The sequence below is a fragment of the Anarrhichthys ocellatus genome, unplaced genomic scaffold, assembly GCF_004355925.1.
Source record: "Anarrhichthys ocellatus isolate YVR2014 unplaced genomic scaffold, GSC_Weel_1.0 scaffold37, whole genome shotgun sequence".
Lineage (NCBI taxonomy): Eukaryota > Metazoa > Chordata > Actinopteri > Perciformes > Anarhichadidae > Anarrhichthys > Anarrhichthys ocellatus.
Window position 1 is genome coordinate 1,786,816 of NW_022280067.1, and position 26,139 is coordinate 1,812,954.

The 26,139-nt window shown below is 38.7% G+C and overlaps 1 protein-coding gene across 4 annotated transcripts in view; it reads left to right on the forward strand.

The window, feature by feature from the left end:
* The first annotated feature begins 11,586 nt into the window (after nucleotides 1-11,586).
* Nucleotides 11,587-26,139, forward strand: part of rxfp1 (relaxin family peptide receptor 1) — a 44,902-nt gene continuing 30,349 nt past the window's right edge. For 2 of the 4 annotated variants that reach the window (XM_031866970.1, XM_031866973.1), the window contains exons 1-2: nucleotides 11,587-11,895; nucleotides 16,563-16,700. In XM_031866970.1, coding sequence (XP_031722830.1) covers nucleotides 11,853-11,895; nucleotides 16,563-16,700 — 181 coding nt within the window. In that variant the 5' untranslated portion in view covers nucleotides 11,587-11,852. The other 2 variants (XM_031866972.1, XM_031866971.1) reach the window with 2 other exon arrangements.

The following is a 26,139-nucleotide window of genomic DNA, read 5'->3' on the forward strand; positions in this document are numbered from 1 at the left end:
CAGATGGGACAAAGCAGCATTTTGTATGAATTCAACAACAAACACTCAACAAACAATACCGTCTCAGGTCATCGATTCTAAACGTGCGCTCCTTTGTATCTGTTCATATGGTGTATTTTCACCGTTCATATTTTCGCTTTCATGCGTTTTCCTTTTTGTGTGCGTTGATGTAACGGTTTATGGCGTCCGTTTGCTTGTTTTCTTCTCTTTCTTTGCGCTGGAACTGAGCTACCATGCTCTTCTAAAACCATTAACACCAACACGGTTGCATTGCAAAGCATCTTGTATCAGCTCAAGTGAACCGCTGCAATGTTTGATTATCATTGCAACCCACACTGAAACCTCTTCAGAAGGACTGGCTTTTGATGGATGTACATTAGTGATGACACTGTACCCGTATAAGATAATCTATTAATATATGTGTCCATTGATGGCTTCTCTTTTTTTCCCACAGAAAGTATACGGACAGTGAAATTAAGATAAAAAGTATATGGATCTTATAGGCAGAGATCACAATTAAGATTAAATTTGCTTTTAAAGTTATTGCAGATAATTTCCAGGCAAAAGACAAACAAAATTAAAAAAATGTGCCAGCTGATCTTATTTCTAAACATTTCATTTGTGCCCTCTTTTAATTCTACCTCTGAAACAGTAAATACCGGTGTTCATGCTTGGTATTTTAAACTCTCCGACATGGTGCTGTTAGAGCATGCCATAAGATGAAAATGCACTATATTGCAATGTTGGACAAACTACGTTTAAACCTACAAGAAAAATGTTCTAATACCACAATTCCATAAATAGCACAAATGCACTGGATCATTTAACCGCCTACCAACACCCAATCAGAACAGAACATTCACTGAGTGTCAAACAGAAGTCACTCTTCAGGTTATATCAGTGGACATTCAGTACATGCAGTGGCTCTCCTCCAGCACAATGGACTTCAAATGACACTTGACTTTCAAGCGCTGACTCTGAGCTTTGCTGGTCTTCTAAGAAGAAGATATATACCCACTGAGAAAATGATTTGTTGCATTTTCTGCCATTGAGTGTGTATAAAATGTATTTATCTGATGTGGATGTTAAGTTTACATCCTCAACTTAAAGCTGAAGCCAGCCCTGTATCCTCATAGTCATTAGCTGTGTCCCAAATCCATACTACCTACTAATTACCTTCAATGCTACATACTTATTTTCATATTATACAGCTTCATCTGTCAATATAAAGTGGTTAAGTATGTTGAATTGTTTTTATACTAATAGGAAGAGATACGATACGTGCGACCTCTGACATCCTATAACGGCAGCAGTGAATATCTTGGTGTTAAAGGGTTATTGACAGTATGACTGATTTAACTGTTCTTCAGAGTGTCTGCAGGGAGAACATGTTCCTGTGTCTGGTTTTGCTGTACAAACATTTTGTTCAGATTAAATGAGACACAATACAATAGAACCAAATACTGTAGCTTTACTTGAAACATCAGGCTATTCATTCCCACACGTAAAACATCAACCAAAACACACCATCGTCATCTGTTTTTCTGTACCCTGGTTGTGGTATTATCAAGAATAATGGAAAAGTGGTTTCAGCATGTGATCTGTTGTAGATTATAACCACCAAGTACATGGTATCTTTTCTCTTTGTAGTTCAATGGATGTCACATACAGTGCTTTGATACAGTCATGACTGACATGACGCAATGACATGATCACCTTGATGCTTGTTGTCAAGCATTTTTCCTGCAGGAGCATGTTGGGAGAGGAGTACGCAAAAATGGTATTACACTGTGACAAGTTTTTTTTCCAGACATGAAGAAGGAAACATTTCAATTGTGATAAATCTTGATTATCATCAGATTTATTCAAGCTGGTTTGGAGCATGATTCAAACAGCAGGTGAAAGGAACTCATCAATATTATCTGCCGTTTAGCAACTGTTAATGCCCCCTCTTAACTGTGAAGATGGCAATTGTTGGCAAAGTTGGGGCTGTTTTATCTTTTGATCCGCCCTTTGCATAAATCCCCTTTTGTTTTTTTGCATGAAATAACTGTGACGATTAGGTTTATTTCAGAATGTGATGTAGCATAAGTAATTGATTGATATCTGCAAGCCACAAATAACTGCACTGCATCTTCCAAGCTGTACTGTCTGACATTATCTCAGGGTTTTAATACAGTTTATTTTTATTTGTTCCATGAGAGCAGTTTCTTCAACGAGTGGATGTCTTATTTTGGAATAGAACTCATCATATATATATTTTTTATATGTATTGCTTTTTGATCCTCTTATTCTTTCATGCTACGACATTTTGTCTATAGCCAAAATAATAAAGTAGCACCAAAGCAGGTATTTACCACAATCAGTTTCTACTCAGATCCACAAAATAAGTCCAGCTGTCCTGATTATAGAGTACATTCTATCTTAGCCTTTATGAACTTTTTATAATCAGAGAGCATCATTATGTCAATGCAATCTGCAAAACCTTCTGCAATGCTACAGATCACTGCATAAAGATGAATTCACGACTGAATAGTTCGCTGATCACGGCCCCGGTGCCTATCAAAAATCTCATATTCCTCAATTCCCAATTCCAGGATGTCCTGTATCTCTGCAGCATTTGCTAACATACAGCTAAAATATCCATCTTCCACCTGTGCTTATTCATGAAGTTGTGAGGTAGTTTCTAATTTGTTTTATAAAGTATTGAGAATGCCTTTTCATTATGGTTAACGTGTGAACGCAAATTTGCAATAATGTTACAATCCTTTTGATGCATTGATGCAGGATGCGTTATGACAATGCTTTGCCTGGAGTCGGATGGCAACTAGCAGTAACAAGAACCATCAGTAAAAAAAACAATGTCGAAACATGATCGATTATTTTAAAAAAAGTTAAAAAGCAAAATAACCGAACCGTTGAATCTACATTATTGCACAAAGGAACTATTGATATTGAGCAGTTTAATTGATATACGAGTGAATTGTTTCTACTGAAGCAGTGTTGATTTTTAAGTGTGACAGCAGCAGGAAGGAAGGCGCTCCGGTTTCTCTCCTTCATACAACAAGTGACGCAGCCTCTCACAAAAGAAGGTCTTTATAAAGCCGGCATGCATCAGAGGTGTACAATTGTCGTAGTGTGAGTGACTAGTCGGATTGTATAAGCACTATAGTTGTATTTTCCTAACTCCTCACACTCCTGTTTTCCATGGAGTTCAAGGAAAAGTGGTTAGGAATAGACCTTAGGAGGTCTTTTTTGACATTTTTGGCAGCCAGGGTAACCAGTGGAAGCATGGAAGTCGGAATAAAAAAAGGTCAACAAAGAGGATGGCACATGGGTGTTCAGCCTGGCATATTAAATTTACCCATGGTACATAAATACACATGAAAACAGAGGAATGCAAGCAGAGACTATATCTCATAGATTTATTCATCAAACATTTAATTTGGTTATTGAAGCTCTTTTGAAAAAAACATGTAAATAGATTATTTGTTAATTACCTCTCATCTCGTAAGGCAAGCCTGGAAGACGTTCAAATCAGGGAGTACAAAGTATGAAGTAAATATCCACAATTGTACATAAGATTTGATGATGTTGTCATGGTGCTGTCCCATTCGTATTTATGTACATGATTTCAAGCTTTTGCAGCCTCTCACACTCGACCATTTGAAAGGTGAGTCAGTCATGTCACAGAGGGTTTAGGGTTTAAGCCTTTAGGGGGGACATTGGGATTGGGCCTAAGTCTTGTGTCCCAGTACAGGTCAACAAATAATTATTATAACTATAGCCGGTAAATCCCCAGTATGTTTGTACTCCTCTCGCTGAAGATGAAGTATGGAGGCAGAGAGCGGTGTGTGCTGCCTTATATCCCGTGGGATCCGCAGTTATTTGGATAGGCACGTCCTGATGAGCAGGCTCTGAACAAGTGAGAAAAATGTGACAGGGACCACTTATGTTGGGCAGGAAGCAAGCAATACAGGATTATCCTACAGCTGAACTGATGTTGATTTAAGCCGAATGCACTGCTGCATTATTCTATTTTCTGTCCTGCGAGACCATAGTTCAAAACCGGTGCCTCAAGAAAAAATATTTAAAGTTAGTGACGTTTGATATCCAACCTTAATGTTTTTCCCAAACCTAACTCAGGTGTTTTTTTGCCAAAGCATAATGGTAATGACGTGGCATTAAATGACACTGAAATCCTAAACTGCCTAATAATGACATGCAGAAATGTCATGCTATTTATACGCCCTCACATCTGGTTGTCTATCTAGCTGCTGTTGTTCAGAGCCACAATTTCGGAAAGTACCAATTGTACGGAAATTCCTACTATTTCTGTGACCTCAAATGTATTATATAACCTAGAGAAAAGATTCAATATAAACTATGAAACATTCTGTGCACTACAGTCTTTGTAAGACTGTACTGATTTCTCTCAAGAATCTGCACAAAGGGTCACCGCATGAATTGAATTGTACAAGCGGACGTCGCAGCATTCATTCACACTGATTTGAGTCTTTCTTTCTTCAAAAGAGCACCTTTTCATTTCCCCTGCTGCGTGTTTAAAGAATCAGTCAAAAAGATTGAAGGCAAATATATCAGCAGTCAGCAGGGTCCTTCTTTTGTCAAAGTTTCAGATTCCCACAAACTATAACAGATTAGAGCTGTCCCAGATAAGATAGTCTATTATATTCAGACAACCAGAGCTTTTCAGAACATTAAACACTGGAACCAATGGCAATAGCATGCCCCCATTACTCTGCAGCTCTATCTTAATATTCATCAAAACATTAGCTGGTGTCATCGGTGGCAGAAACTACACTTCCTGACCAATAATTGCACAGTTTTCTAATGAAACAGCACATAGAGAGACATTTCATTTTCTTATTTAAAGGACAGACTTCCTTCTCTTTGCTTATTTTCTCACTCTATTTCCATCTTATACTGTGTATCCCAGTTATTATTTTCACTTTTGCATACAGATTGTTTTCCTACTATTGCCTATATTTTTAGAGAGTCAAATCAGGAAAGGTTTTTCATGGATTTGTGAGTATTTTTACGTGATACCTCTATACTGCACACATGCATCTGGTGATCCAAGCTGATTGTTCAGTAATTCCACAACATTCTACATTATACAAGAACAGCCTGCAGGGTCAGATTTAAATTCATGTTGTAAGCTGTGATTCATTCTGTGATAGCATGGACTGACAGTACACTGAGAAAGCAGGCTCTGAAGTGAGATTGCACACTTTTCAGTACGCTCCGCCATCATCGAGGATCTTCCAATCCCTGAAATGCAGCTCGAGGAAACGAGGAGCATGGTCAGAGGAGATGAGGCTTCTCGAGGAGCTGACAGCAAAGAAACACCAGTGTATCATTTTCGGCACCTGCGACATAAGAGGCCGGATACACACAGCTGAAATATTAAATAATTAACCATGGCAGGATTCTACAAATGTATCCGTTCCTTTAGTATTCATAACTTATAGTTATTTATAATTATCAAATGTGCAATCAATCTTTCTGCCCTTAATATTTAATATCTTAATGACATTTCACCTTAATATGATTTGTGTTGTTATCGTTGCATGCAGGCTGCACCCAATTCAACTGCTCTAATTGTGACAGGATGTTTACAAGTGCAAACGGCTGCTGATTTGAATTGATTGGGCCTGTACAGTTAGCTCTTGCATTCAGCACTAATTTGCTGTATTTCATGTTGTCGTAGGGAGACAGGAGTGCGTTTTTGTGTGTATATAATATCACTTGAATCATATCATACAATTCACTCTTAATTTGGAAAGTATAGTTATTTTCATACAAATGTTTGTAGTGGTTTACACAATGAAACATAAAGGCTGTAATAATATATATATATATATATATATTTCTCACGTCTCTTCCTCACCTTCTCAGCTCACGTCTCTCATGGGCAGACACATGAAGTGGAGGTAAGGAAAGGGATCGAGGAGACACGTTATTGAAAAGGAACCTCTGTTTATTTATTTTCACTTGGCCCCAACTGTGACAAGTCAAATGTCAGCATCAGATTGCTGGTTTGACATTTTCAGTCAATGGTGAATTACCTTTGACTTCACATGGCAACCCTCTGCTTGTTCCAGCTTCCCAGTTTTGGTTCAACCAAGATAACACATTCAAATCTTGCAATACCATCTCGCCCTCAAGGACAGTCCAGATGTCCTCTGGTTTATACGCTGGTATCCTGGTCTTTAATAACATGTATCCTCACTGTGGTCCCCTCAATGGAACTCTGGATGAGATCTTCATGATCTGTGAACTGTAGAATGCACATTAACAAAATAAAATGCAATGAGATCACTTCAAATACATTTATGCACTATGAATATTATACAAAATGTCTGAATTCTACATAAAGTAAAATATATAGTCAGGGATGTGCACTGGCAAATCAAGGGAAAACACAAAAGGCCTTGTCTCTATGTTTCAGAGAAGCAACAATCTGAGTTTGCATTATGCCTTGCTCATCTTTTTATCCCGATCTTGGCTTTTGCACAAATACTACACCAATATCTAGGATTCGCTCATGACCTCAAGGATGGATTTTCTGATGTGTCTGAAATGGAAAAAAATACATCTGGATGTGAAGATTATAGCAATTTCACCACAATCAATTCCTACGATCGATCAGAAAGTAAAAAGCAGTTTAAAGATGAAGTGAATTGTAGCAACCACACAGTAACTAGTGTCACACTATTATTGTCTGAGGCTCGTTGAAGATCAATAACAAAAAAGCACATACAAACTTTCTCAGGTGCAAGGACAAGTAGTAATTGCTTCCATTAGTTTGGTAGATAAAATGTACTTGTAATGTACAAATGCACAATCACACTCATCCCATGTGGATAATCCAGCACAACTGTCAACAGGCTGCTGCTATAAAGGGGACATAAAAGGTTCTTTGTACAAAAGACTGATTGCCTGGTGTCTATAGCTATCTTCAGAGGATCAGTACTTGTGCTGATTAAGTATAATGCTTACCATTGTGTAAAGGAAATGATTGTGAGGAGTTGTCCCTTTATGCAGCCTTGCAAACAGGTTAATCAGACTCATGATTTAGAAGCGATATAGCCAATGTTTGCATTATTTTGCATGTAAACGTCACATGCTGACACTAATGCGTTCAGTTCATTTGCATAAATAGAGCTATTTTGCTACCATGGATCAGGAATGATTCGCTGTAAAGCCATTTGCTCCAGCAATTCAGTTTGAGGGATTCTTTTTATTTTGTTGTTGATAACCCTGAGCGGAAATTCCCTCTCATTGGCAGAACAATTGTAAGACCATATAAATATATATTCACAAAAGAAAGTGTGTGTTCTCTCTGAATTGTAGCACAGTGTTCTAGTAGTTAGGATGTGCCTTCTGTAGCTGTTCAACACAGAGTGGAGTTTCAAATGAAGTGGGCCCGATTTGGTTTTGTAGTTCATGAGATTGATCCCGTTCAATATTCTGCCTCTCCAGTTTTTGCATGCTAATGCTTCCATTCCTCAATTTACATTAGTCAGGCAAAGGGTGCTAAATGCATCCTGCCAAGAATAATTTCCATATAAAGTACAAAGCGCTTTTGCAGGGCATGCACAGAGTAGACATCTGGAGCTCTATACATTACTGTCACCATAAAACTCAGAGGTTACATCCCTGGACACCCACCTGCTCACGGCTGGTAGCACAAGTGTCAGTATTGATCCATGCAAGACCATCTATCAAACACAAGTGTGACTGAACTTCAGCATGTATTAGTCAGTGCCTGTGATTATTAATTTTTTGTTTTGCTGAGAAGGTTATCATTGATCGAATCAGCCAGCTGGAGCCCTGTCAAGGCTGAATTTCATTGTTTAGGATTCAGGCTTACATTTTCAATTAAAATTTATTAGCAATACTTACAACAGACCACTTGATCCAGTCATGTTGTTCGCTTTTAAAAATCACTCCCTCTCCAATCTCTTTCTCCTGCAGCATCTGTGTGTGTAGGTGTGTGTGTGTGTATATATACTGTATATACATATATACACATAAAGGCTTATTTCCTGTCTATGGCTATGCACAATCTCAGGATTATATATATATATACATACAGTATATACAGTATACATGCAACAAACTGAAAAAGCAACTAACTAAATTAAATATGCCTGCTCAGCATAAAAACTGCATTAGCTTTGGAAAGTCTGAACTCTGTTCAGCTGATGCTGAGTCTGCGGTATTATTCTGCTATGTTTTCAGTGTCTTTATAATATGTTATGTTATGTATCACTATCAACAGATTTTCTTTTTTTTACCTTCAAACCACCTTCAGAGCTACAAATGTTAATCAAGGAGTGGAAGAAGACAATCCTTTAAACAGTAAAGGTATCTTTACTAATACTGAGGTCATGAGTTCAAGTCCAACAAACTTTATCATTTGCATTTTTCATATTTAATTTATTCAAACTGAAATTAATTCCTCAACTCCTCCATGCACAATGTCAGGATTACAGTTCTGGTGTAGAAAAATAGGTTCTTCATGGAGCTGGGTTTCAAACATAAATACTTTTTGAATACTGATCTAAATGCAAATGTTACAAAGTGATGATCGAAAATCGAAAATCAATAACTTCTTCAAATAAACAGCATAATACATCTTTTGTAACTGCCCTTTAGAATGGATTATTTCTCTTCTGATTCCCCTATGGACAGAACAACCCCGTCTGAATGCATTTTTATTAAAGTAAAAATATTCTACTTCATACGACCACCATGCACCCCAACAACTACCTCCCAAAGACTTCCATGCATTACAAAAAGCAGCTCTATCAAACACAATTGGGATTGCAGCACGTCTATATTCCACAAAAGAATGTATTGTATTGATACTCAGCCCTAATCTTTAATGTATTCCTTTACTTATTGCTGGTATGGTTTAACTAAAGTATGTATCACTAATGTATGCATGTATCACTGCTACGTGTGGTGTACACATTTCAGCCAGAAAGAAGATGTTTGTAAAAGCTTAAATCGAGGTGAAATTCTGCTGACATGAATCGGGAAATATTAAATAATCATTTATCTTCAAATCTCAGAGAAACTCCCTCCACAATTTTAATCTGTAAAGTCAGAGCTCTAACACGCATCCACCAAAAATAACTCTGCATACTTAAGCAGCAAAACCCCAAAACAAACATGCAATCCCCTTTTACAAGAGCAGAGACAGGATTTGAAGATGTGCTTGAGGATGCCTTCAGGGGTTTAATTCACTTAGATTAGATTGCCAAGCACCCACAGGGCTTGTTTGTATCTAATGATCTGACTGTCTGAGGCTTGTCAGCAACTCTAAAAACCGAAAAAAAATTAACACATGTAATGTTTTGAAATCCAAGTGTTTTATTATTTTCAACCTTGAAAAAAAACTCATGAAATGTTTCATCCTAACTTTCAGATATCTGGACTAAGGTCCAACATAGATTCCCACCAAAAGGTTTTGAGATTACTTGAACTTTTAGGGATGATGATTTGAGGTGAAACTGTTTTTCCAGTTCATTGCGTATGTGTTACTTATAGGGATGTTATGTATGTATGTAAATTGTTTTGATTCTTTATGATTTCTATTGCATTTATAAATCAAGGCATGCCAATTTAAAGTAACAACCATGGCATTACCGATTTGCCTGTGTATTTCCCCAGAAAAAGAAAAATGATTTTATGTCTGATTCCCTGAGAGGCAGTAGTGCATCCATGCATTTACTGTTTACATTCCAAGCCAATGGTTTAAATGAGATATAGGTGTGAACCTAACAGATTCTATTCCTATTCCTGACCCCTGCAGTATGTCAGAGTGTCCCTGGGCACGATACAGAACCCCAAATTGCTTGTGTGAGTATGCATGTGACTGTTTGTCACTCCTGATGAGCAGGCGGCACCTTTGAGTGGTCGCTACAATAATCAGAATCAGAATAGGAAACGGTTTAATTGCCAAGTACATTTGCACATACAAGGAATTCAGCTTGTCTTGATTGGTGCTTGAACATAATTATATAAGAAGCCTAAAAATAGCCCTGTATAAATGCAGTCCTTCTACCATTTCGATACTTCACTAAGTTCTTTTTTGTTGAGAGCACCTGCCTGCTGTGTCTGGAAATGACACAGTTACAGGCCCTGAGCTGAAAGACACAAAAATGCTCCATAGAGTGGTACTAAATATTGATCGATGCGGCTTTAAACCGTTAAGCATTTTTAACCTTTCCATGGTTACACTAGATAGATAGTATGTTAGCAGAAATAACGATAAGATGAGCCAATACACACTAGGAATCCTATTTTTAAGCATGGATCACCCTGCCTGTCAGAATAAAGCCCCTGCCTGGGATCAAGTCATTTATTTGAACACATATATAAACTGACAACATCCTCTGGACTTTCTCTGCTGATTACGACTTTGAAGATTCAAATTGTATAGAACTGGAGGGAAATCATGGCAGGATTGTTTTATTCTATTCGAAAAATAAAACATGACAGCAGGTTTGCAGCAATTGTAGAGATTGTTTACGATGCTCTTAAATGCATCAGTCCTCTAATATGGGGAGAGGTCCCTTTTACATATCGTCTGCAGGGTTGACACACTACACCTTGAGAGTTTACTGCCGACAAAAGGCAGTAAACTCAAATCAGCAGAGCAGGAGTTAGAATTAAGTGAGTCAGAGAAGCAATTTCACATGGCGTGCTGTAAAAAGATAAAAGTAAACCGCGAAAACAGAGCTTTTAACAAAGAATGGAAGGGCTGTTATTTGTTCATTCTTCCTGCTGGCGCTACAAAACCACTCTGTCTCATATGTTCAGATATGACGCGCCAATGTGAAACGCCACTACCAGACCAAACCAATCTTTAGAGCAAACATACCTGCTCCAATCTGAACTGAGGGCAAGATGTTAAGATGTGTAGAGATTGTTTCTTATAAAGTTGTCTGAGACCGTTATGATGTGAAATGGGTCTAACAAAAGAGAAGAACAAAAGCATTCATTTTTCTGAAATCAAGCACTTTCTTTTAAGATGCAAGTTTTTCAAAAGTTATATTTTTGTGTATTTTATTTATATGGAGCCCTTATTTTACTTGAAATGAGAGAACATTTATTTATGTATTTCTATGTATTATTTATAATCCATCCAGTTAAATTTGAAAACTGAGAATAATAATTGTTAAAATATAATTGACTTAATTACTTGAATTACTTTCTTTATTTGATTTGACAGTTGTTGACTACACAGAGATGTCACTACTACTAGGCTCCTTGAATATATATATATATATATATATATATATATATATATACAGTAACTATATGGCACTAAATAGTGCAAATTACATATTATTGTAATGTTCCGGACCTTTGCAGGAGGATATTTTCTCAACATGGACCTTTTGGAATTTTAATTGAACACCCCTGCTTTAATGCCTTGATTTCCCTCCTCTGCAGAGTCCCAGATAGATTCCTCCCCCTCTCTGTTCTCTCACCCCCACCCCTCCACGCGCTGCACCTGTGCTGTCACTGCTTCTCGCGCGTCACACGATGCCAACTTAATCATTAGACCTTCCTCTCTGTCGTACTGGGCGCAGACCGAGTCGACCTTGCGAAGCGGCCACAGGTTCTCCAGGTTCTCCTCCTGCAGCCGCTGTGTCTTATCTGCACGTGTTTATCACACAACGGAAAACTTTTTTATTTTTACGCGCAGGTTCCCAATTTTGGACGATCAGCTCAGGACATCGCGTCTCCGTCTTTTCCACCACCACCACCACAACAACCTCTTGATCTTCACAAAAACTTCAAGAGGGACCATGCAGGTTTATGTGGCTGTGGTACTCGCTTATGGAGTGTCGGGTAAGTTCAGCAATGTCTCTTGTTGACGAATTTAGAACTCGTTGAAGCTTCAATCTCTGCCTTTTTAAAAAGCCAACGCGGACAATCTGCGCTGTCTGCTCTGGTTGCTCACAATGTGTTGAACAATTGGTTTCAAAGAAGCCTTGCGGGTTATCCGAGCGACTTAAAATGATATATGTCCCGATAACTAAAAGAAAGCGTGGGAGATTACGAGAGATTTATTTTAAGATTGAGAGATAAATGGGTTTTTTTTTGTTGGGTTTTCTTAAACTAATGTGGAGTTCATGTGGAGCAAAATGAGATCTTTGTGTTTTTATCCCCTCTATTTTATGTGAGTTAGTGCAGGGGCTCTCGTTTTGTCTGTAGTATATTTCTGAGCAGTGCATCCATCACACTGTAACAGGTAATTAAGTGAGCTGTCATCAGTCGCTGTCCAGTAGTGCTGCGCGCATCCTCTGTCAAGGGCAGGGTTGCAGGTCTGTGTGAAGCCCACACTGAAATAGAACTTACAGTAATCCCAGCCATTATTTGCTCAGCAATTATTTGCTGGGTCAGAACTCCTCACCAAGAGCCGTTCAGGTCAAAATAATGCTTTTATTTCACAGAGCATAGGAGCTTTAATCCACTGTGTGGATTTGGTTTTATAAAGCACGTCAGTTAACTCCATAAGATATGCTATGAAGGATATAGTTTCAAATCCTGAGCAAAGATGGAGTCACTATTAACGAGATTTTTTCTTTGGGGTGAATTTGAAGATATGTGCTCTAATCTGAAGCAATAATTGCATTATTTTGTTTGGCTGCAGACCAGTTGTGCTTTGTGCATTGAGGTGCATGCTGCTTATGCACTCATGATACTGTAAGGCTCTGGTGGTCGAGGCAGGAATCTGCTGCATAACTGCTTGCATTCTAGCCTGAACCATGCACCCAAGACCTGTGGAGAAAAAAAAGCAATGAATGAAAGTCGTGACGGGCTACACTGTGTGTCACCTTGTGAGAAATTGATCTCCTGCAGCGAACAATTAAGATTCTATCTTTTACATTGTCGCAGTCAACAGATGATAGGCAACGCTCCAGAAGCTCACAGAGCAATGCCCTAAAGATCTCTCGGATCCCGACTCACAGCTAGCCTGCCATAAGGGGCTGTTGAGCCTGTGGTTTTTTGTGATGCACCTGTCACTGCTGGCTCTAGTCGGTCCATTTCAGCTTCTGTTTGTTAGACTCAGCCTACTGAATCGGTAGCAGAGGCAGTCGGTGAGACCGAGTTATCTGAGTGGCCACTGAAGCGAATCATTGTTTCCATCCATTTAGTGTGGAAAACCTCATGAAGAGCAACTGAGGAGGGAACCTTCATCCTGTACGGACAGACATGCAGACAATAGATGGCATCTGTACAGAATGACCAGCATAATAAAAGTACAGTATAGGAGGACAACATTGTACATAGAGTGTAAATGTATATGAAGAAGTGCCCACAAACGCATCTTATCAAAACGGCTTCTTACTTCATATTCTAAGCAAGATAGATAACCAGTGGTGGAAAAAAATAGAGAATAATTATGGCTGTTTTTCAGTGAAATGAGGGCAAAATAAAGTTTTCCCACGAAAACAATGAAGTGTACTTCTTTAGTTTTTTTTTTGTCTTTTTCAATTATGTTTTTTTTTATGATTATGAATACAAATGAGTTGATATTTCCTCTTGCGCGTGCACACAGCCTACATGCTTGTTGGCAGTTAGCTGGCCATCAGCTGTCGTGTGTTTGTGTGCAACCTTTAACTGAAGATGCAAAGCATTTGATGAGGTGTCTTTGTCGGCACTAGTCATCAGCATAGACCCAACAGTAAAGGAACTGAAACATGAAGCCGGTGGCCCAACAGCAACCGTCAGCCAAATGTCAGCATGGTGTGTGATAGCCCTTAAACAGAGCAAATATACCCTTTTAAGTTCAGCGGCTTATTCGAAATGTAAACAACACTTGCGTTGTCTCAGGTGGACTGAATATTTCTGTGTTGACCTTGCATGCAACTATAACAATATTGGTATTTGAACTGCAGTGCTACAAATGTCTGCAGTACCTGTGCTGTATGGGAATACTCTGCATAATAACACAGTATCACTAAAGAAATATAGATGACATAAGACGTTATTAGAATATGTTACACCTTTATATAATCCGTACTGCACCTGTAGTACGTTTTTTTCATTTGTGATATATTTTCTTTATCATGCTGAGAAACGGGGGAAGTTAAATGCCAACTGCTGCACAGTGATCCAAGACCTCCTTTGTCCTTTCTAGTCTTATCATTATGGTCTCCTCTGTCACCCTTAACTACAGTAAGTCTGGGAGACATGACCAAAACCTTCTATCCCAATATAGCTCATTTTATATCTCAATAACGATATCTATCACGATATAGCATGTTTTCTGATAACACGATACATAAATAGTCTATATGAAATAATCCCATGGTTTTATATATTGTGTCAATTAAATGCTTGAAAAAATAAAAGAGCTGTGTGTTTTCTCATTTATTTAAGATCTTTGCTGCAAAATAATCAGATTTTCTTTGAAAATTTTAGTTAGCATATTATCAATTTATAATACATAATTCTGTTTCACTATATCTTAATATATACGTTTTAATCACAATATGATTTCATTGAATTGAATTTCTTGCAGGCTACGTATTTGCACATATTTTTTAATGACGACATATTTTTGTCATAGCTGTTGTTTTTTTCTTCTTTTCTCCCCTAGTCATAAAAATATCAACTCTTTCCTTGTGCTTGTGTATTATGTGAAGCAGAACAGCCATCTGCTGCGATGAAGTGTCTTAGACTGAAATAATTTTGCGTGTGGATGTAGTGGCAGGCTTCATGAATCCCACACGTTTCATATTTGTTCATAATTAACAAGTGTGTACTCCAGGAAATGGTGATTTCTTTTCCTTTTGTTTCAGAAAATAGACCTCTTAAAATATGCTTTCCATCTGGCGTGGAAACAGAGTTGTCGTGGTGCCGTTCATTAGTAAGCCTACTGTCAGGTGGGAGCTTCACAGTTAAGTCTCTGCACTTAACTGTGACATCACCATTGTAAATATGATGCATGTCTAAAGCAAAGCTAAGATCTCTTGTGCTGTAATTCAGCATAGTATCCTTTATAAGAAGAAATAGTCTGAGAGTATAGCAATCAGAGTAGTCTTATTATTTTACAGATAAATTCTGAGTTTTGTGACAAATGTTAAAAGGTGCGACCCGTTCTCAAGAAAGCACAACAGATACTGTACTTTCTTTAGGCGTCTCAAGAAGTTTTGGTATGAGCACCAAAACTCTAGGGAACTTGTATCGCTGTACCATGGAGAGCGTTTGGCAACCTGACTGTTCAGGACTGCAGATTGCCAATGAACTGCCGCAACTTCATAACCGCGGCTTAAGACATCGGTAACCTTTAGTTCCTAATTACGGACAACAGGTGAGAACATGTGAGAGGTCTTGTTGAGACATAATGACATGATGAATCAATATTTTAGCATGGACTCAAGTGCCAAGTAGATAATGAGGTGAATCATAAATTATATTCCCTTCTTAATTGGTTCCAGAGTGGAGATGCCAGATAGTTGGAATATGTATAATCTGCAGCTGGCTTGTTGTTGCCCTGTGTCCTGTGTTTTGAACCACAGGCACGATGAGGCAGATACACTATGGCGCATGAATAAAGAATGTTAATAATCAAGACATGGGTGAGATGAGGGAATGATTAATTTCCTCTTCCAGCTTCATGGCATATGAAGTATGTTTTACATTCACAATATACTGTATGTCAGTCTGTATTGTTTGTTTATGGAAAAGATATAGTGGAGTAATGTCTACCTGAGCAGAGAATGCAGTTGCTCTCCCTCTGTCTGTTGCTATCTGAGCTTCTATGTTCTTTTATTGACTTTGAAGGGCCTTGTCTCACCATGTTGAGGGCCGTTGAGAGGCAATCAAAACCCTCCCAATTTCCTGTCATGCACCTTTCAAAAGAAGCATTGACTCATGAATAGTACAAAGAACAGCTCTCTGTGATTAAAACCTTTGATGTGGGTTTAGACAAATGGATACAAAAGCTTCCTTAATGAGATGCAGAAACTCCTCATGAGTCTGTTTAGAACACGTCTTATTTTACTGCTGCAGGGTCTGACAGAGTGACCAGTGGAGCAGCGAAGTAAAGCCCTGCTCCTGGCCGGAGGAGGAGATGCTGCTGCTGGGAACTGAGCTCTCCTTCTCCTGCCGGAGCTTCCAACTGCATGTTGAAAGCAGCAGCGAAGCCGGATGTGGGTCTGTCAGCTGTGGGCTGGTTTCTGCTGGAGGCCTTGCTGGGGTCTAAGCTGAAGGGCTATCTGGTGAACCGGCATGATTTCATCTGAATTTGCGTGTAATCTGACCCGGTGGCACCAAAGAATTACTATGTAGAAATAGCCAATCTTCTCGCTGATGGTCGGGTTTACTTATGTAGGTCATACAGAGGCATCAGTCTTAAATTGACACTGATTCATAACCAGTGAAAAGTTTCTCACAGTAACTTTAACTCATATCTCTCAAGGGCTCTCAATGTGTCTCTAATAAAGACCCGTGGCACAAATGTTACATTCATAATCATATGCTTGGATTTTCTGCTTTGTTTATAGCACTCAATATCACAGAGGAGAAGGCGGCGTGCCCCCTTGGATATTTCCCCTGTGGCAACCTGACGATGTGCCTCCCTCAGGTCCTGCATTGCAACGGCATCGATGACTGTGGAAATCAAGCAGATGAGGAGAACTGTGGTAATTCATTGTTTCTAGAACAAACGTTTATGACCATGTGCTGTTTCACTTCATGCCTACAGCAAATCTACAAAATGCATTTGTAGATTTGTAGTCATTAGTTCTGTCGGGAGACATTTCCTATGTTTAATGGCCATAAAAGAGAGGGATGCCAAGAGAGGTCTTGCGTTTTGAAGGTCTACTCTCCCCCCGAGGGGTTGACTTTGTGACTCGTGTTGTTATTTCTGAGCGGAGTGTAACAAAGTAACTCGGAGGAGGAGCAGCATTATGAATGATCTGGAAGACTAAGCAAACATGTATTTTATCTTTCTTGTCCAAATTTTTAAAAGGTAACATTATATTTAGTGAGTATACTATGGTTTTAAAATGACATATCTATACCACTCACGCCAGCAACAGTTCCGTTATATTCTATCAATTGATTCTGGTCCCTGTCTATAGTGGTTATTGTTACACAGAGAATGTAGGCATAAAACAAGAGTTAGTATGTTATTTCTGCTTAAATAGCATTTTTAAGTAAGCCAGTTAGTTTGTTGGAACAGCAGGTAAGGTTGGGGGGGGGGAAGATAAATGAGCACCAGGGACTGAGCATTAATGATGGAGGGATGAAATTGAGCATATGATCGAATCGGGTCTGATGATATGCCAGGATTGTCGAGGTGCAGGAAACCCAGGGAGTGAGACTCAGCGTGGGGGGCTTGTCTTGATGTGGCTGCATTGTTTCCCCTTTAGTTCCCATTATGAGATTGTTGTGTTGTTGTGTCAAAATGTCTGTATTAACAAGGCATTTGCATGACTGACGCAAGTCCTGTCGGCAGTGTTGGAGAGTCGGCTCCCAGTTAATGGTGCTAACAGCACAAACAACAACAGTGCTGACAGAGCTAATGGTGTTAACCTGAGGGGGAACAGCAAGTTGGGCGCTACACTTCCAACAGCGTTATGAGCTGTAATGAGCTAGCCTTTGGGGGGCACGCTCACATGCACTTACATGCACTGGCTATGTAAAGAAAGCACAAAGAAGCTCGGAGTACAACACGCACACGCACACACACAGAGAAAAAGCGACATTGATCTCGATCTCTGCTCAGGATGAAGTTACTCCTCTATATCTTGATGTTACAAATAGTTGTTTGTTGCTTTATTAATGCTCTGAGTATGGTAAAGAGAACCTTTAAGTTTGGTTAATACCACTAAAGATATTTGTTCCATACGAGGCAACATGTCCCAGCGGACATAAAAACATATATATGATAAACTACTAATGTGTATACAGAGTAACCCTAACAGAGGCCCTCTTCATGCTGCATGCTCATGGATCAGTTTTTAAATATTCTAATTTGCCCGAAAGTTCTTTGCAGATCCAGTTTTGCAAACCCATTAATGCCTGCACCCACAAAGCTTACTCGACCCAACCTGCACCCATAGTTGAATAGGCTCAGAGGTGCTTGCTGGCACAGGCAGTATAAATATAACATTTGTGCATCTGGGTACTGTAAGGGCACACTACGGCCTGGTGAAAATAAATAAATGACAAGATCATGGTCCATATTTTCGATGCATGATGTTCACTTGTGGTTCCGTCTTGTTAGTAACTCTGGTTGCACTCGTACCTCTGAAATCCAGTGTGTTTTTTTTTGCACAGTGTGAATACCTTCATTGCTTATGCCTCAGTACCAGGAATTGGCAGCAGCTGTACTTTTCTACATGCTGGTGAGTTGTTCTCAAAGCTGTTCAGTTATGTTGGTAAAGATCAATCTAAAAGACTGCTATTTCTGATGTTCTTTAGTCTCCCCATTTCACCTACAGCCCATCTAATGAATTGTACTTATTCAGTATAGATACTGAATAAATCCAAAAATGTATTATGTAAGTACACCAACACTGCAGCTGCATGACTCAAATGGATATTGTGTCAATTATGTTATTGTCAACAAAAAATATACCCTTTTATACCCCACATATAACAGGTAACACTTACAAAGGATCCTGTTATTGACGCTTCCTCACCTCTGCTGTTCCCCAGTTTGTGAAAACAGGCTCATGCATGACTGATTTCCTGAATTTATCTTGAGGAGGAGATAATTATTCATGACTCCTGTGCTGAAACAAATTCAGCTCATAAAACAGCTGTCAAATTATAATAAATGACAGTTGTAAATTCCTCTGACTTCCTTCCGTTCCCCAGGCTCAATTGAGTCCCCCTGCAGGAAGGTTTGTGATCTGATGTCAGCTTCGGTCCAGCAAAGGGCTGGTCCTCTATGCAGTCTTTTTGACATTGGAAGCATTTCACTGTTATATTAACAGAAAGAAAAGTTATACATTGCTGGCTAATAACTTGTTATTAGACGTGTAGCTTGGTATTGTCTGTCTGACTAAACAAAGTTCTTACCTCCAGCAGCAGACAAAGCTGTAGTGACGCTCGCACGCACAGAGGGAACAGAAGCTAACAGTTCATGTAGTCCTTTTATCATCCATGGATGTAACCTGTGGCATGAATATTTGAATATTAACCCATGTTACACTCTCCAAGTTAAACTCCTTGCTTTCCTGATCAAAGCTTTCCCCGCAGCAGATAACACTGAATGTCAGCAAGTTCGTTGTTGAAACGAAATGGTGGAGAAGAATGAATCATTGGATGAAATCAGCTGCTGCAGCTCAGCTGTCCCTGCTAACCCTAGCAGTCAACACTGGCAAGAACTGGGAATGTGATAGACTAAACCTTTATGAACAAAACACGAGCAAACAGCAATGTCCTCATATTTTAAAATGTACAACGTAAGTGATCTCTGACCTCTACTGTCGACTTACATGTTGCAATGAAATCCTCAGGATCTGTCCCTCTGTGACACACCTTAATTCATATTTATATATTAGCAATGAGAAGAAAATCTGTGTGTAATGTGAAAGGGATCTTTCTAACCCTTAGGATTTTTATTACCCAAATCTGCAGTTCTCCTCATCTTTTATTATCGGCTCATTGTTTTGTAGCTGCAACTTCAGTGTTTGTGATTTACTCTCATGGCTCTCATCAGCATCATTACCAGTAACCAAAAGCTGTAAAATCACACTGTGCACCACCTGTCCAGCATCAAACGGGCGACAAAGTTAGCAACTAGCTGGTGAACTCATTGAGCATTTAGCAATTTAAGAGCTTAAGACTCTCCTTTTTCGCAAATCGAAAAAAAGATTGTTCATGTCGGACTTGTATTGATTTTGGGGGAACTAACCCTGATGTTGCATCATATCTTGATGTTTAAAATAGCCACTGTAATATATTCCTCATATTAACTATATAAATTGATTAAATTCAGTGTTCACAGCTTGCTGCGCTGCTCAATCAGCCAAAGAAAAGCAATTACAGCTGGTGTTACAACATAACATGACTTGACATAACCCTTTAAGCTACATTTGCATACTACATCTAACTCTAACCTTTTAAAGATATTAAACTGAAATATCCAGGAAACAGGTAATGTATCACAAGACAAAATATGATTAATAATACTGTTAACAAGGTTAGACCTTTTTAGTTTGAGAGAAAGAATGAATCACTGGGTGAAATGAGAGCGCTGTAGCTCAATTGGCTGTAGCAAAAAACAAATATGTTTCCCTTGAAACGTTGTGTGGGAACATAATTTGTAGGAGACCAGGCTGCTCTTACAGATATGATACAGATACTTATTACCTGAATCTGCAGATCTCCTCGGCTTCAAAGACATTTCAGCATTTTTCAGCTCATTGTTTTGGTTTTTATTGTCTGCAGCGTCATTGTTTTGATTTACTATCACGGCTTTCAGCATCGTTTCCAGTAGCAGACACAAGTTTCAGAAGAAAAAGCACAGATGCTCCAAATGCTCTTGTATAGTTTCTATCTGTATTTCTTTCTGTCAATATAGATCTAGCTTATCTTATTTTCAGTTATGTGGTCTTTGGCTTTTACTTTTCCACGATATTCAACCATGCACTCTTAAGCAACAAACTTCTTTACTCATGTACTTGTACTTAAGCAGATTTTATGCTACTTCATACTTCTACTTTACTACAAATACTTTTAACTCCGCTGCTTTTATTTAACATTCTCGGACAATATATTTTCTAATTCTTTAGGCTGAAATTCCAGATCCCTTAATATCTTAATTTGCTCTTTTTCCTACTAGAATAAGCTATGATTTCCCCCCTTATATAAGCTTTAGACGCCTCCCATACTGTTCCAACTGTATCTGTTGAACCATTGTTCCACAGAAATAAATTGTCATGTTCCTCTACCATTGAACTGCTAAATCCTGGGTCCTCCGTCTATTTGTCTTTACTCTGTCTGGCTCTGCTAATCTTGGTATGATCAGTCAATGCTATGGTTCCTATTGAGCAGTCTGAGACACTCTCCACCAGATCCTTGCTAATCAAAAAATAATCTATCCTGGAGTGAGATTTGTGAATGAGGGAATATTCATTCTATTCTCACTTCCTTTGGGTTGACCAGCCTCCATATATCTGTTAACCGAAGGTCCTTCATCAATAGTTAAAAAAAAAAAATGTGTTCTTTGTGTCGATCACTCGGGTCTCACATCTTCCGAAATGTTGGCACATTCAGGGCTCGGTGAGTCCTCCTGCTGCTGTATTCAGAGCCTTGCTGTCAGAAAGCCTTCAGTGTGGACCTGGATTGAAAGAGTAGGTATAGTTGAAAAAAAGCTTGATTTAAGATTGACTCGCTCCAAGTAACCTTCATAAGAGGTGATCATAGTCACAGAATTCCTTTACAATGTAAAAGAATTCAATACCCTGAAAAACGTACTGTCTTTGTGGAGCGTGTACATGTTAAAATTGAATAGGAAGTATTCATTAAACCCTTCAACAGTTTCTGTTTCATACTCTGCAAATATCCTTGTTGGGGAATTATCTGTATATTTTCTTTTATTATAAATATTTATTTGTAGTTTGATACTTTCATTTTTTCGGCAATCGGTTTACTGCTAATCAAGCTAGCCATTACACAAGCTGTCTAATGCTAATGCAGCATTTAATGTAGCTAAATGTTATTATACTGTTGGGCCAACTGTTTAGTTTTAAGTAAAAGTTATTAAAAAATGAACTGCTGCATTAGAACAAAAATATCTGGTTCTTTGATTAAAAAGCTTAATGTTCTAGCTGGTGCACATAGGAATTAAGCCAACTACAACTCCCAAGGTGCACTTTGGTAAGAAACATCCAATCACCAAGCTTTGAATTCCGTCACAAGCTGCGTAAAATCGGGCGTGAGCTAGAAATGTTGCTATTGAGAAAGCTGATTTAACAATCTGAATCATAAATTAGTTCACTTTTCATTTCTGGGTCAATTTCAGTATTCAGAAACATTGGCGGCGCATTTTGTTTACAACTCTAACAACGTTAGCGTTATTAATTAGCTACCACTGTGATTTGGGCCTCTGACTGGCTCCTTCTCCAGAGATAGCAGCCAGGGCTCATGGCTATTGCAGCATTTATAGACGTCCACCATGCCAAGATGATGCACACTACCATTTTTTTCACAAACAGAGTTTAAATAATTGATACTGGTGATCATAACATGTGATTGTGACGTTATCTGTTTTTATATGTTAAGTAATGATGACGATATTGTGAGGAAGTGTGTTTATCTTGCTGCAGAGATGTGCACCAGCACACACAGTTATGGCAGAAGATTCAGGTTGAAAAATAATGACTAGAAATACAGGAGTAGTTTTGGGAATTGCTGGTTTTACCCTTAGGGGGAAGGTTAAAAGGGGAAATGGAGTGAATATAAATGTTGGTGGTGTAATATTATTTTATACAGAGTGTATTACAAATGTTAAGAGCTTTTGACAAGAAATAAATTAAACATTTGGCATGTCAGCAAAGCATGCTAAACTTAAAGTGTGTATAGTTCTTTCGATTTAAAACCTGATACCTTGCCTCCCAATATGATTGCTTCATCAGCCAGAAAGTTGACAGAAGGATACTGTATCGCCAATCAGGCCGACAAGATACTGAGTCAGATGTTATCCCTGCTGACAGGAGCGCAGTCATCTTTGCTTACTACCTATAACTTTGCAAAACAAGCGGGAAAAAAACAAATGTAGATCATCATCTACTTAATTCACGTGAAAAGCCATCCCTATTATCAAATCTATTAAAAACACTCGTTTGGAGCACATTTAAAAGCATAGCTTTAGTAATGTCTGCTTTTTCGCCCACAACAGTGGGATTATCTCGGTTCCTGCTGTATTCACCGTACTGTTTGGCATGCCTCCAACCGATAAAAAACTGAAAAGCCAACTGACCTTGTAGTTTGGGCAGATGCAGGAAGAGTCAGAGAGATTAGAAATGTTTTATAAAACTGCAAACAAAACATGCTATAGCCTATTTCTGTGTATAGGTTTAAGCACCATAAACAGGTTGGTGTGGGAAATGTTTAAAAGTGTGTATAACGTCAGTGGGAAAATATATAAAGCAGATCATCAATAATTTATATTCCTCATCTGGCCTTTCGCTGTCAAGACTTTCACAAACACTTAAAGTGACTCTGTACAACTCTGCCAACCATCACAGCACGTTAAAGCAGCACGGGTCAGGAGTGGAGTACGTCACTTGAAGGGAAGGTGTAATTGTCTGTCTGTGTGAGAGAGTGCGATAATGTTGATGTGTCTGCGCCTGCATCTGTGGGAGTGTGATAATGTCCTCGCTTTGATGAAAAGTATAAAAGAGCATAGACAAAGTTTCACAAAAGTAGATCAGAGGGAAAGGTTTTAAGTGGTTTAATTAATTCAGAGGGATCACTAATTGGATTGGATTGCCACTGGAAGTGTCTCTGTTCAAGAGACAGTTTTGTGAACAAACAGAACATACTTAAAAAAGTTTTTTTTTTTTTTTTTTTTATTGTAGCAGAGTCCAGGTGTGTTCCGTTGGTTACTTAGTTTTGCTGTATGGTGTATTTCTCCTGTAAAAAGCCATTTATTTACAGGAAACCATATGTCTGGCAGACATGATACTATTCCTGCAGAGTTTGATAACAGAACGATGTTAAGCCTTCATATTTAAAATGTTGCTCTGGGAATGCGTGCAAGCTTCCAGTAACCAAAATTGAATTTCCAAAACTCATTGATTCAGAGCAGCCTGCGGCAATTACATTGAATATCAAAAGTCTCGCTCAAGTATACACCATTAGTGCAAATGGCTGTACATGTACCTAAGTATAGTCTCAGAGTTTCTTGTTTTCTTCCACGTGACCCCTTCTGGCTCTTAAGAAGTTTTAAGGTCTTTGTGGACCAGATTTTCAGTAAAGATCGTTTCTTTGATTCCTCGACATAACCTTTTTAAACTCTTGTGTCCATCACAGGTGGTTTTCGCCTGAGTTCAGCCTTTGTGTAGGAGAAATTAATAGCATGAAACTATAGTAAAAATGTTTTCTTTAGATGGTACCAGGCACAGGAAACGGAAAAATACTGCATCACAGAGCGCATCCTATATGTGTCTGTCTGTGGCTTGTTCTTCCTCTCTGCCCCGCTACCCCGCACAGACTGACAATCTTGCACACAGAGCAACAACTCATTATCTGGCTTTCTGTCAGCATGGCTCTCACTGCACCGACGGAGGTGAAGATCCACACCTGCAGAGAGCACCTTGGTGCTGATCAGCTCCAGACTCTCATCCACTGATCGTACAAATTTCCATCTCCTGTTGTCTTTGAGTGTTTTTCTCTTTCTCTGAAGATGTTTGTTAGTACATTTTTTTTTTATCCAACACCAATACTCACCCTGGACATAAACTGTTCATGCCCCTTCCATCTGGTAGGAGGCTGCGGTCCATCGGGACCAAGACCTCACGCCATACGAACAGTTTCTTACACTTACATTACACTTGTTTAAAGTACTGTTATCTGTTTGTCTGTGCACTTTATTTTATATTCTTCTATATTATATTGTAAATTTTAATATGTTTCTATTTCTTGCACTTGATTGTTTAATGTTATTGTCTAATGTTATGCACCACCGGCCATGACAAATTCCTTGTATGTGAAACATAAATTGGCAATAAACGGTTCTGATTCTGATGAACATCAGTGCAGAGTTTTGCTTGACTGATGTGCAGGTGTGGAACTAATAGTTTGTTTGAATCACTTTCTTCCCATCATATTGCAGAAAAAAAACCTATTTCCCTTTACTAATCTCAAAAACACAATAAATCAGTGAAATGAATCAGAATGGAGATTAAAGCCATTAGACTTGGCCCTTTCATGCTACGTCTGTTGCCTCCCATTTGTTTGTGGGCTTCGGATGTGCAGTTTCAGATGAGCTGTGGCGTGATCATACTCAGACAATTTTAGTTTTGTTGGCTTCCTCGACTTGCTCCGCTTGCACTGGCACAGTTGGTCCCAAAAGATAAGAAGCTGTGGCGGGCTGATTCCTCAACCAATGAGGGCGGAAAGCATGAACTCAGACATATCAACTGAAATGGATCCGCTAAAAACATGATACTGTGAGACTTCAGAGTGAGACATGAACCTTTACAGACATGCACATTATATATCTCACGTTATGTTAAAAGGGTTAGCCTGGTTATGAGCAGGCCAGCCTGCACTCAAGATATAGACCGCTTTTTATTTTTTTACCGAGAAGAAATAGCGTATTCAAACACATTTTCCTCCATCTGCTCAACAATGTCAATTTTGCTATGTTCCCCTGGAAGCCCAGTAGGTAGCGGTTGCCATTCTTACTGATTTAATCGTCTCTACAGGAAGCCATATGTACTGTACATCAGTAGCACATCTAAGATGGTTTGTCTCTTGTAAGCTTTCCGCAAATAGCAAGACAATGATTGGGAACATGTGATTTGAAACATACCAAGATGATAGACTTATTCTGAGCCTATCAACAATATTTTAGTTGGAGCAATACATACTATAAAAAAATCTGTTCCACACTGTTTTGTATAATGATGTTAGAATATGCATCACAATTTAGAACTAGAAAAGTTGACTCTGTAGAGTGCAGATCTCCACCAGGTGTGTCTGGTCTGGGGACATGTTGGTGGGGAACAGGGAGTACAGGGCAGGCTGTGTGTCCAGCCTGTATGCGTGACAATAATATGCAGGTTACATCATTATACTGTATGCAATTTGTTAGTATGTAATTTATTATAAAAGCAATAATAATGAAATACTTCAGTTCATTTATTTATGTATTTTATTTTAGTCTTTATATTTCAAAACGGTAAAAAAGACTTTTCAATCATTCCCATCAACACTGTGTGTGTCCAGAGTGGAGGGTGTCAGGAGCATTTTTTTACTCGCACATCTACAGATGTGTCCGTAGAAAAATGTTTTAAACATTAAAAAAGCCTTTCCAAATATTTCATGAGGAAGGAAATGCATTAAACACATTTTAAGGCCTCAAGGATACATACTCCACATGGTATGTTTGAATTT